At 41.5% G+C, this 13,322-nt stretch overlaps 1 protein-coding gene across 1 annotated transcript in view; it reads left to right on the top strand.

Moving 5' to 3' along the window:
- The first annotated feature begins 8,586 nt into the window (after positions 1 to 8,586).
- crb2a (crumbs cell polarity complex component 2a) overlaps positions 8,587 to 13,322 on the top strand; it is an 85,958-nt gene continuing 81,222 nt past the window's right edge. Inside the window, exon 1 of the mRNA XM_072371543.1 lies at positions 8,587 to 8,653. Coding sequence (XP_072227644.1) covers positions 8,587 to 8,653 — 67 coding nt within the window. The remainder of the gene's footprint in view (positions 8,654 to 13,322) is intronic.

Here is a 13,322-nt window from a genome sequence, read left to right as displayed (position 1 = left end):
GTTACTCAGAGTCCTTAATTTTGTCCACAGTTCAGTTTTATGTGGTTGCTGTTTGTTGAATGTGATGGTGCAAAGAGTCAAAGGATCACAGAGTCCATGTGAAGATTTAAAGTGTTCTCATCATGTGACCTTTTTCATTTTCACTGGCTGCTGAACTGCTGCCTCCATGTACCTGCTCAGTGTTCGCTGCAACACTGGAAAGATGGGTACAGACCTTCAAGAGGAAACAAGGAGTATTTTTGCATCATTATGAAGGCCTGATGCTGCACAGGGGACCTGCTGCAGCTTTAGCTGACACAGTGGGACCTCCTCTCTCCTGATACAAATCATCTTCATAGATGACAGCTAAATAACACAGTAAAGCACTTATTAATGTAGTTAGAATGAAACATGTCAGCAATAATGCCTATTGCAGCCAGTCCCTGTCTGCCCTCTCCTGGGGAGAGTAGCTCCCCCGGTGTATATCCCCATACCCCTCTCCCTTCTGGCTCCTGTACACAGCACACACTCACACATGAAGGGTTTTGGGGGCGTGTGTTCGGTGGGGTGTAGTGGATGGGGCCACGTAGGTGGTCCCCTTTGGTTGCACTCTGCAGTTCCCCGCCTCTGTTTTAATCTCACCTTAGACATTACTACTTATCAAACACACTCACACACACACATTAGGTCTTGGGGGGTGGTTACACTGAGTGGCATCTGGTGGGCGGGGCTCTTTGGGTATGTAGGCTGCCCAGAGGGCCGCGCTCCCAGTTCTACAAGTTTGGTTGCCCCTCAATTTTAATCGCTCACTATTAGAAAATATTGAAGAGTCAGAAGGGAGAGGGGAGGGGTCTTCTTCCCACACCCCTGCTTCCTGGTTGCTGCTCGGGGCAGGAGGGGCCAAGAGGATTAATTAATTGTTCTGCTGGTTCGGGGTCTGTGGTGGCTGGGGGGCTGCTGGCCCCCTGGTGTGCCCGCTGCGCTACACCCCAGCGGAGTCGAGGGAGGGAGGATGTGTGGATGTATGGGACGTGAAAGTGTGTGTGGTAATGATTGGGCCTGGATCTGGGACTTGCTGTCGCCTGGCCTGCTTGTGCTTCTCCCGATGGGGGGGCGGCGTTGCCTCTCCCCGCTGCTCGCGACTTCACCCACCTGTGGGCACGTCTTGACTCCCAGGGCACTTGGCCAGGGGCGCTGGGGCAGGCGCTGACCCACTGTGTGGCTGTCTGGGGCGCTTGGCCCTCCTGGGTATTGGGTGGGGCCTCTGCCGGGGGGTTTGGGGGCGCTCGGGCTCCTGGGGCCCGGGTCCAGTGCACGGCCCATGTCTGGGCGGCTGGGGCCTGGCGGGGTCGGTGGGCTGTTGCCCCTGGCTCCCGGAGGGCCTCTGCCCTATGCTTATGGGGGCTCTGTCCGGGGGCTTCCTCTGCAGTCTTCTGGGTGGATGCGTGGTTGTCCCTGCGGTGGGCTTCCTGGGTTCTGTGCTCTGTGGGGGCTGCTGGTGGCCTGGGTCTTGTGGCCCTCTCTGCCTGCTTCTGATTGCTGGGGGGGGGGGGCTGTGGATTGTGGCTCTGTACACTTATACACTCATAACTAAGCACGGTTACCATGTAGGTCCTGTGCCATGGGTGTTGCATGTTCTCACACACACACACACACACATTTATTAGCCCAGTAGCAGTTGATGTATTATCATGTCGTCTCAGGTCATCTATATCCACAGCTGTGTTGTATGTGATTGCCGCTTCTTGTGCTTGTTTTTGTTTGTTTGTGTGTTTGTTTTTTCTCTGCTTGTCTGCTTTCAGGTGCTCCTGGTGGCGCTAAGGCTGGATTCCCCTCAGAGGCCGTGGATTGTTGTCTGTTTTGTTTTTTACAGGTGTAGCAGCTGGTTGTCTGGTTTTTGTTTCTATTTTTGTTCTGTTTCCTCTTCTTTCCTCTTCTTCTTTCCTTGTCCCCCGGTCCGGTTCAGTTCTATTACATGTCATTTATTGTCAACAGAAATAAATAAATGGGCATCAAGGGGAGCTTTACATTTATAAAACTTCCCTTGGCAAAGCAAATCTGTTTGGCATCAAAGGTATTCAGACTACAATTCTGCTGCCATAATGCTGAACAGGACAAGTGAAAAAAAAAAAAAAGAATGAAACATGTCATTGTGACAGCTTTTATTTAATAAAACTTTTATAATACTGGTTTGATTAAAAAGCAAAACTTAAGAAGATTAAAGTTAGTGTATCAATGTATTATTGTGATCAACATACTTGCACAATTTTCCTCTTCATCATGAGAAGGCCCTTGGTCCCCTTCACATCCTTTTTGAATGTGTGTGAAGATGGGAGTGTCACGATGCTTGTTGTTTTTGTATTTTTCTGGTTTAGTTTTGTTATGTTGTGTTTATGTTTATGCGTTTATCAGACGCTTTTATCCAAAGCGACTTACAATGAAGATATAACAAGCTATATATAAAAAGCTAACAATAAACTACATAAAAGAAACCCAATAGTCCGACTCTGTCAGAGGTGACAGAGTAGAGATAGGGTGCAGGCATAGAAGGAAGTACAGAAAGATAAAGTGCAAAGATAGAGGGGGTAGGGAAGTACAAGGTAAGTGCTAGGATAGGAAATGCTCTTTGAAGAGCTGGGTTTTCAAGAGTTTCTTGAAGATAGACAGGGACGCCCCTGTTCTGGTAGCGCTCGGTAGGTCATTCCACCATCGTGGAACGACACATGAACAGAGTTTGGATTGTCTTAGGCGTGGTGTAGGAGCTGCTAGACGACAATCCTGGGACCAACGGAGGGACCGAGTTGTGACATAAGCCTTTGCAAGAGCATTCAAGTAGATGGGAGCCGTTCCATTAAGCACTTTGTAGGCTAACATCAGTGACTTGAATTTGATGCGGGCGGCTAAGGGCAGCCAGAGGAGTTCAATGAACAGAGGGGGGACGTGTTCTTTTAGGCTGATCGAAGACCAGACGCGCCGCCGTGTTCTGGACCATCTGCAGAGGTTTCACAGCACAGGCTGGGAGACCAGTTAGGAGAGCATTGCAGTAGTCAAGGTGGGAGATGACCAAGGCCTGCACCAGGAGCTGGGTGGCATTTTGGGTTAGGTATGGTCTGATCTTTCTTATGTTTAGCAATGCAAAGCGCCATGAACGAGAAACCGAGGTAACGAGATCATTGAAGGTTAGTTGGTCATCAATCATGACACCCAAGTTTCTAGCAACCTTTGATGGAGCAAGAGAGAGGGACTCAGTTTGGATGCAGATGCTGTGTTGTATGGTAGGTTTGGCTGGGAAGACAAGCAGTTCAGTTTTTGGGAGGTTAAGTTGGAGGTGATGGGCTTTCATCCATGTTACAGTTTGAGATTCGTGCTGAGACCGTGTGGTCGTCAGGTGGGAATGACAGATAGAGCTGGGTATCATCAGCATAACATTGGTATGAGATACCATGTGATCGGATGATCTGTCCCAGTGAGGTGGTGTATATGGCAAAGAGAAGAGGTCCCAGTACTGAACCTTGGGGGACCCCTGTGGCGAGGTGGTGTGCTGCAGAAGTGTAACCAAGCCAGGATACTTTGAATGACTGACCAGTTAGGTACGTGACAGGGGGACAGACATCTGACCACCAACCAAAGAGTCAGCAGCAGTTTGTCTCTACTGGAGAGGAAGATGATGACATGCAGGCATGAAGGTGAAAATGATCCTCAGGAAACAAGAGAAGAGAAATATATTGTCATGAGCTTTAGTTGAAACAAGTTGAACAAGTTGAAAGGTCAAATGATGCATAAGTATATAACTCAAACAGTGCTGCAGAGCACAAACCAACTCTTGTCAGTGAGGTTTAACATGTGGATGTTTTAGTGTTGATGATAACTTTCTGTTCATCTGTGAGGGTCTCAGCTATGAAGGATTCACAGGAGAGGAAGGCCTACAGAAAGACAATGGAACTGTGAATTAGATACTGTGTAATATGAATGAACAGATTCATAATATTGATATCAACAGATGAATGAACACAGCATACTCAGAGTAATGAAGTGAATGTTTGTATTTCCAAAGAGAAGATCTCCACTCTTCTGTCTGCTGAGAGGAACCCGGGTCAGTGACAGGAGGAGAACATGTCTCTGTATGATGCAGCAGTGCTGAGTTCACTGTTTCTGGTGGTCTGAGGCAGCATGATGTGTGGTTTTTCTCAGAGTCAGACAGGTGGTCAGGTGAGGGTTAACAGGGGCCATTTTATCCTCTGCTTTGAAGAAAGGCTGGGATGGCAGGATGTAGAAGATTTCTCTGTGATGGGTCTGGTTTGGACTGACAGTTTATGAAGATGATGTTGCTGTGTACAGACCTCCTGACTACAGTCTGAGACCGTTCCTGGAAAACCTGGTAAGCCTTTTGGATGCACTTGAGGTGTTGGACTGTCACCCTGTTATTGTGTGTGGAGACTTCAATGAGAATCATCTACTCAGGTCAACAAAGCCAATTCTAGAGCTGTTTCAGTTGAGGGGATATGTACAATCTCCCTTTTTTGTCTAAAGTTCTTGAAAAAATAGTTGCAGTTCAACTTTGTGATCATTTACATAGAAATAATCTATTTGAAGAGTTTCAGTCAGGATTCAGAGTGCATCATAGCACAGAAACAGCACTGGTGAAAGTTACCAATGATCTCCTGTTAGCTTCTGATAGCGGACTTGTTTCTGTGCTTGTCCTGTTGGATCTCAGTGCTGCATTTGATACGATCGATCACAGCATTCTGTTACAGAGACTTGAACATGTTATTGGGATTAAAGGAACTGCATTAGGCTGGTTTAAGTCATATTTATCTAATAGATTCCAGTTTGTTCTTGTAAATGAAGAATCTTCCTCACATGTTGGAGTAAGTCATGGAGTTCCTCAGGGTTCTGTGCTTGGACCGATTCTTTTTACTTTATACATGCTTCCATTAGGTAACATTATCAGACAGCATGGCATAAATTTCCATTGTTATGCTGATGATACTCAGCTGTACTTATCTATGAAACCAGATGAAACCAACAGGTTGGTCAGACTACAAGCCTGTCTTAAAGACATAAAGACCTGGATGACTCAGAACTGTCTGCTTTTAAATTCAGACAAAACTGAAGTTGTTCTCTTTGGACCTGAGTACTTCAGGGAGAAATTGTCTAGTTATATAGTTACTCTAGATGGTATTTCCTTGGCTTCTAGTTCTACAGTGAGGAACCTTGGAGTTATTTTTGACCAGAATTTATCATTTGACGCACATATAAAACTGGTTTCTAGGACTGCCTTCTTTCACCTTCATAATATTGCTAAAATCAGGAAAATCCTGTCTCAGGGTGATGCAGAGAAACTAGTTCATGCATTTGTTACTTCAAGATTGGACTACTGTAATTTATTATTGGGCTGTCCCACATATTCTCTGAAAAGCCTCCAGCTGATCCAAAATGCTGCAGCCAGAGTTCTGATGAGAACTAACAGGAGAGATCATGTTTCTCCAGTTTTAGCTTCTCTTCATTGGCTCCCTGTTAAATTCAGAATAGAATTTAAGATTCTTCTCCTCACATATAAAGCTCTTAATGACTGAGCTCCATCATATCTTAAAGATCTCATTGTAAGATATTTTCCTAACAGAGCACTTCGCTCCCAAACTGCAGGTTTACTTGTTGTTCCCAGAGTTTCTAAAAGTAGAATGGGAGGTAGAGCCTTCAGTTATCAGGCCCCTCTCTTGTGGAATAAGCTGCCAGTAAATGTCCGGGAAGCAGACACCCTTTCCACTTTTAAGATTAGGCTTAAAACTTTCCTTTTCGATAAAGCTTTTAGTTAGGGATGGCTCAGGTGATTCTGAAACATCCCATAGTTAAGCTGCTATAGGCTTAGACTGCTGGGGGACCTCATCTGTCACACCTTTCCTCACTTTGCTCTCTTTTTCCCCCTGTTTAATTTCTCAAATTATTTTATGTACATGTGACATTATTGTGGTTATTAACTTGTGTTTCCCTGTTCCAACAGATATCCTTTGAATGGTGTTATGGTGTTTTCCCCCCCTCTTTTCCCTCTTTTCTGTCTTCTCAAACCCCAGCTGGTCGAGGCGGATGGCCACCCTTCCTGAGTCTGGTTCTGCCAGAGGTTTCTTCCTGGTTCTGGTTCTGCCAGAGGTTTCTTCCTGTTAAAGGGAGTCGTTCCTTTCCACAGTCGCCACAGGCTCAGGACGGGAGATTGGACTGAAGACAAGTTTCGGTGCAATCTGTTGGTTTCCTTAGCTAGGATATTATTTTTTGAATTGGCTCTATATGAATTAATTGGATTATTATTACAATGAATTGAATTCCAATTGGCTTGAATTGGACTATATTACTTAAGTGCCTTGAGATGACAATTGTTGTAATCTGGCGCTATATAAATAAATTGAATTGAATTGAATTGAATTGATATTAACCTGTCAGTATTAAAATGTAAAGAGGACCCCAGGTTTGCATTTCTCATATTTGTTGTCCTAGAGCACAATACCATTTTATCTTGATCTATTTCAGATTACAACTCTCAAGCACAGATTTGACACAGTGGCCTTTTCCCTCTTTGTTGAACAGAATATTATACAGTACAGTACTTATTATAAAGGAACACATTCTGAGAACACAGCAATCTTGTTGTTACTTAGTTTGAGTTTGTGTGTTGTGTATGAATTTGCAGTGTGCAATGTAACATCTTCAATTATGAATTTTGCAGGTATGGATGTGTCTTATTGTATTCTAGCTGTAGTTGTCTTTATGTTTGGTCTGGATGAATCATGTCAGGGTGAGGCTTAACCTTGATATTGGTTCCATTTCACTGGTATCTAGTGGGAGGTAAACCATTACCAGTTCATGCCTTACAGTAACCTTAACCTCAATTTATACTTTAGACTTAATCCAAATCAGTCCTCATTAGGAGCTGTCCTTGGTAAATACAGTGACTGACTATAGCAGAAAATATCCTCATGGGGTAACAAAAATAAACCTAAAAATATATACATGCTTTTTTATGTTCTAAGCACATTACTTTTCTATGAGCTGCCATTTATTATCTCCATAACTTTTTCACTCAAAATTTAAAATTAATTTGTCACATCTTTGGTGCATTCAAGGATTATTAACCCTTTTGCTCCTGAAACTATTTTATTTTCTGTGGCGCCACAACTATCAAACCTTTTTCTTGGCTTAAAATAAAGAAATCACCTGTATTTCTGTAATTAATTCTGATATATAGGAGTTGAGGTGAACATCTCTGGCTGACTGATATATCTGCTAAGCTCCACAAAAGAAAGACTACTAAAGCTGCTGACGGCACTAATGAGCCAGTAATGAAACTCTGGCCTGGATTCACTGGAGTGAACAAAGCTAACAGGCTGACTAGCTCACACGAGGACTTCCAATCGATTTCAGGAATATGTGTGTATACAACAGCAGTTTTTCCAGAAAATAAAAAGAATCATTTTGTTTGGATAAATTGTAACTTATAAGACGCTTCAGCTATATTTTTCAGAAAGAAGAAAGTAGAGAAGTTTTAACGAAAGTTGGACTTAATCAATTTTTACAAAACTGTTACTAGTGTTTTCAATTATTGAAGCTTTACAAACACAATAGAGGACTATTTTGTGGAGCTGCTTATTGTGCCTGGAGCTTTCTTTTTATTATTGTATGATCTGAAATTTGCTGATCATTGAAACCTGCTTGAACAGTTTACATTATAATTTATCTTATTTTATGCATATAGAAAATGGGTGGATGGACTGGATTACACTGACTTTCAAGGAGTTTCCAAGTATACAGATTATAAAAAATTAAAATGAAATGGAACTAAATGAAAAAAGAACATTACCCAAAGAGATTTTGTGCTGCTGCCTTTAAAACACAAAGAAGCCACTGAAATATAAATTATTATCTTTCTTATATATTTCAGGGGTTCAACATGTTGCATTTATCCAAATAAAGAAAGGGAATTGACCCCATTCAGACTTTATTCCATGTGGTTTTTTTGTTAGCTGTTATGTCCGATGCAAATGCTGCATTAATATTTTCAAGACAGATGAACAGTTTAAGAAAAAAAATTGCTAAACATAAGGACAAGGTCAATAGATTGCAAAAATATGAAAATGAAGGAAAGCTGGGTTTTTTTTTTATTTCAAATAGATACTTTTTTAGAGGCTGAAAAATCTATTTTTTGTTGGAAAGTTTTAAATTTGCCTGGAAATGCTCAGGTTTTATGATGCTCTCCTTCAACAAAGACTCGGTTTGTAATGGGTTAAAAAGTTTCTTTTATTTCACTTGAATGGAGATACATAATTTTTACTTATTAAAGCTATAAGAAATTTAAAAGGAGCTTGCCTCAAAATGAGAATTTCTATTTGCAGGTGTAAGTCCACCTCATGTTTTCCTGTTGTCTCTCTCATGGCTGATTACACTCTGTGAAAGCAGAGAAGACTGTATTTAGTGAAGCTTAGGCGGCCAAAACAGGTCAGTCTCTAAACAGAGGGCAATAACAAAACGCAGTATAATGTCTGAACTTTAGGACTTATTTTTGTTTGTTTTGCACTCGAAATTGCTGGTATTACATTAAGCCAGATCAGTGGCTTTACCATGGAGTTGGGAAAAGTTCATGTGAATCTAAAAACAGTACTGCTGACAATGATGATGTTCAAGTGGGGTGAGTAGAGATGACACTGAAAGCAATAGGTTACATGAGACAGTAGGACATCAATAAAATGGACTCAAATTATTTTCTTACCTTTTCTTAATATTTACCTCCTGTAAATCCTATTGACTAATACAAACAGAGTTTGAAAATGTATTTGACTGTACAGAGGAATCCTGTGATTTACTCACCTCTTATTAGGAGGAATAGAATTATGAACGTAAGCAGGGCTCTTAATGAATGCTGCTCCCAGAATAAGTTGGTGGTGGCATGTCCTAATTGGACTCCTCTTAACTCAAACAATTTACAAAGAGATTCAAACAGATGTAGACATATAAATGTGCTCTGCCCTTTTCACACATATTAATGATAATTGGCTCATTCCATTCAAACTTCACAATATTTTAAAAACAATAAGCACTTTAGGATTTTAATTACTGAGGCTGTTACTGTAGACTTTGTCAGACAGATATCTTGAACTGCATTCCTGAAGATTAGTATCTGATATGTAATTTAATGTTTCAAAAGTTGGGTGTCTGGTGTTTATTGGGTTCAGCCCTTTCTGTCAGATTTGACACATGACTGATTCAGAATGAAGCAGAGCACCTAAGTCATGCATACTCAATCAGAGCAAACAGATGAGAAGAAAAGCTCTTTCATAGCCAAATGAGTATGAATGGATATGTAGAATGAGGTCATGTAATGTCCAGAAAGTTTAGATATGTCTCAAAGTAATGTAGGTTTTTCTGATCTCAACTGTCCAAAAAGGGTAATTATTTATAAGAAGTCCTTAATGTCATATGGGTGCATAATTACTCTAAACAACATCAAAGTATTTAATTCAGAAAATGTTTAAGCATAGAACTGTTATTGAACATCTTGTAAAATACTGATCTTGTAAAATATGCAATAAGCAATATACAAATCTGAAATAATATATATTACAAGTGCTAATATGCTGCCTTTTAGTGCTAAATATAAAGAGTAAACAAAACCAAAAACATGTATTTTGGTATTTCTGATATGAATTAAGTTTATGTTGACTCTATATAAATACAAAAGTAACCTATTTACCTGTTTCACAGAAGATAATCCATTTATTTATTTTAGAATTTAGATTAAATTTTAGACTGAGTAGATGCAATGGACCTAACTATAGCAACAGCCACTTTGTCTCTTGAACAGGACCGATACTTTTATGTCATGTAAAAGCAATTGCATTGTTATTAAGGGATGATTCACTTATGTTTGCACATTTTAACAGTTCTACCATTAGTTCTGTTTTTGGTACTGTATAATTGCAGGTTGCTGGAGGAATATATGTTTCTCAGTGCTCTCAGACTATGGATTTGGCTGTGCATGGGGAGTGTAAAAGAAGTGCACGCTTGTGACTGGAAGAAAATTGCGGAGCAGAATTCCACATATTTCTCTGCAAGTCAGTGTATCTCCATTGGGAGTAGTCACATTCTAATTACGTTCAGTTCAATTCAGTTTGATCTATATAGTGCCAATTTACAACAAATCTTATCTCAAGATGCAATGAAATTCAATCCAATTAGAATCTAATTAATTGTAATAGAATCATAATACAATCAAATTCAATTCATTAAAATTCCAAATGAGTTCCATTCATACATACAAAGCCCACCCATCCATCCATTATCTGCCGCCTCTCCGGGGGTCGGGTGGTGGGGGCAGCAGCTTACACCCCTGACACCGGCCACTTCCTCCAGCTCTTTCTCAGGTCAGCCGAGAGACAAAGTCTCTCTAACATGTCCTGGGTCTTACCTGGGGTCTTCCCTGGGGTCTCCTCCCAGTGGGACGTGTCCGGAACACTTCATCAGGGAGACGTCCAGGAGGCCTCTTAGCCAGATGCCCGAGCCACCTCATCTGGCTCCTCTCGATGCGGAGGAGCAGCGGCTCTACACCGAGCCCCTCCCAGATAACCGAGCTTCTAACCCTATCTCTAAGGGAGACCCCAGACAAACTGTGGAGGAAGCCCATTTCAGCCGCTTGTATTCACAATCTCGTTCTTTCGGTCAATACTCACAGCTCGTGACCATAGGTGAGTGTAGGAACGTAGATTGACCGGTAAATCGAGAGCTTCGCCTTCTGGCTTAGCTCCTTCTTCACCACGACAGGCCAATGTAGAGCCCGCATCACTGTTAACGCCTCACCGATCCGCTGGTCAATCTCCCGGTCCATTCTTCCCTCACTCATGAACAAGACCCCAAGATACTTGAACTCCTCCACTTGGGGAAGGATCTCCTTCCCAACCCAGAGAGGGCATTCCACCCTTTTTCAGCTGAGGACCATCGTCTCGGATTTGGAGGTGCTGACTCTCATCCCAGCTGCTTCAAACTCGGCTGAGGTCGCCAAACCGGTCCCCCTCAATGCCCTGGCTGCACCTAGAAATTCTGTCCATAAAAATTATGTACAGAATAGGTGATAAAGGGCAGCCCTGACAGAGTCCAACCCTCACCGGAAACACATCCAGCTTGCGAACCAAACAATGCGAACCAAACTCTGACACTGGTCATGCAGAGATCGAACAGCCCCTATAAAGGTGTCCGGCACTCCATACTCCTGGAGCACCCCCCACAGGAGGGAGTCTGCATAACTGTGATAATTGATGTTAAAGTTGTGCAGTATCTGACCCAAAAGGAGGATATACAAGTTAAACAGAAGACATCCAAGAATTGACCCCTGGGGGACTCCACGAGTCATGGCCACTCGCTCAGATTCATAGCTGCCAATTGTAACAAAATAACTCTGGCCTTGTAAACAGGACCTGAACCAGTTAAAGACCGTTCCAGAAAGTCCAACCCAGTTTTCCAGCCTCTACAACAAGATTCTGTGATCCACAGTATCAAACGCAGCACTGAGATCCAGTATTCAACCTAATGTCATTTAACACTTTGACCAGAGCTTTTTCAGTGCTGTGATAATGGTGGAAGCCTGATTGAAAGTTATCGAGACTTACATTTTCATTCAGAAAGTCGTTGAGCTGGTTAAATACAACTTTCTCAATAATCTTGGATATGAAAGAGGAATTAGAGACGGGTCTGTAGTTGTTCATAATAGAGGCATCTAGAGTTCTCTTCTTTAGGAGTGGCTTAATGACAGCATTCTTTAGGGACTTGGGAAAATGCCTGATGCCAGTGAGCTGTTAACTATTTGTAGGAGATCACTTTCTACTGAGGTGAAAACTGTTTTTAAAAAGTCAGATGGTATTATGTCCAGAGTGCAAGTTGTTGATTTCAGATGCCGAACTGTTTCCTCCAGGATTTTTAAATCAACAATATTAAATTGTGACACAACATCAGTTATTTCTAGGTTTTAGACACAGATTAGTTTTCTTGTTTGTCTGTGTGGTTGTTTTGTCTAATTGTTCTGATTTTTTGGCTAAAAAAGTTGCCACATTTGTTGCATTTCTCAGTGGAGAGGAGGTCTGAGTTTGACTGTTTAGGAGGATTTGTGAGTTTTTCAACCATAGCAAACAGAGTTGGAGAATTGTTGGCATTTTTATTAATCAGTTAAGATAAATGCAGCTGTCTGGCCTTGCACAGCTCATTGTTCTAACTACGCAGACTTCATTTATACAGCTCATAGTGAATCTGAAGCTTTGTTTTCCTCCACTTACGTTCAGCTTTCATGAATGTTTGAGTTGTGGTGTTTCTCCATGGTGTTTTCTGTTTGCTCAAGGTGCTCTTGATTCTCATCAGTGCAACAGCTTCCATTACATTCAAAATTCTTAAGTTGAAATGATCCAGCAGTCCGTCAACTGACTGTGCGCTCATTGTTGGTAACAAAGCTATGGCCTCCCTAAAGTGAGCACTTGTTCTCTCATTAATGTACCTCTTCTTAACTGAGAAGCTGGCTGTTTGAACATTCTGAGTAATCAATAAATCAAATAAAATACAAAAATGGGCAGACAAGGCCGAATCAATAACCACAACAGAAGAAATATCAACACCTTTAGAAATTACTAAGTCCAGAATGTGACCTCGAAGGTGGGTAGGTTCTGTTACATGTTGCCACAAACCAAACATGCCCAGCACAGAATTTGCATTCCCATCCGTCATATGATTTATGTGAAAGTTAAAATCCTTGGTCAATATAAAATGGTTAAAATCAGTCGAGATAACAGACAATAATTCAGAAAATTCATCAATAAAACTTGCACAGTATCCTGGAGATCTGTAAGTGATTAAGAATAGAACTTTAGAAACACCCATTAAAATAAAACTAAGACATTCAAAACTAGTGAAATCACAGAATGAGTTCTCTTTACACTGGAATGTATCTTTAAATAAGGCAGCTTCTCCCCCACCTTTCCTCCCATTTCGGCATTTATCTATAAAACTTAAAATTGGGGGTGCAGTTTCATTAAGAACAGTAGCACTTGTGCTCTCTGTTAACCATGTTTCTGTCAGGAAAAGAAAATCTAAATTGTGTGAAATTATGAAGTCATTAACTAACAGGGACTTATTGGACAGAGATCTAATATTAAGCAGAGCGAGCTTTGTGGAGTTTACATTGGTCTGTTGTATTCTGAGTTATACGTGGTACCGTTCACAAATTAGATAGATTCACCCAGCAAGACTGTTTTCGATTCCTTCTTTTACTAACTAATACAGGAATCCTACTGGGTCGCAGCTTGTTCTCAGAACAGCTGTCA

Source organism: Leuresthes tenuis, unplaced genomic scaffold (assembly GCF_036924035.1).
Source record: "Leuresthes tenuis unplaced genomic scaffold, fLeuTen1.0.hap1 SCAF_19, whole genome shotgun sequence".
Lineage (NCBI taxonomy): Eukaryota > Metazoa > Chordata > Actinopteri > Atheriniformes > Atherinopsidae > Leuresthes > Leuresthes tenuis.
The sequence above is the reverse complement of the archived record's forward strand: the minus strand, read 5'-3'. Positions and strand labels throughout refer to the sequence as shown.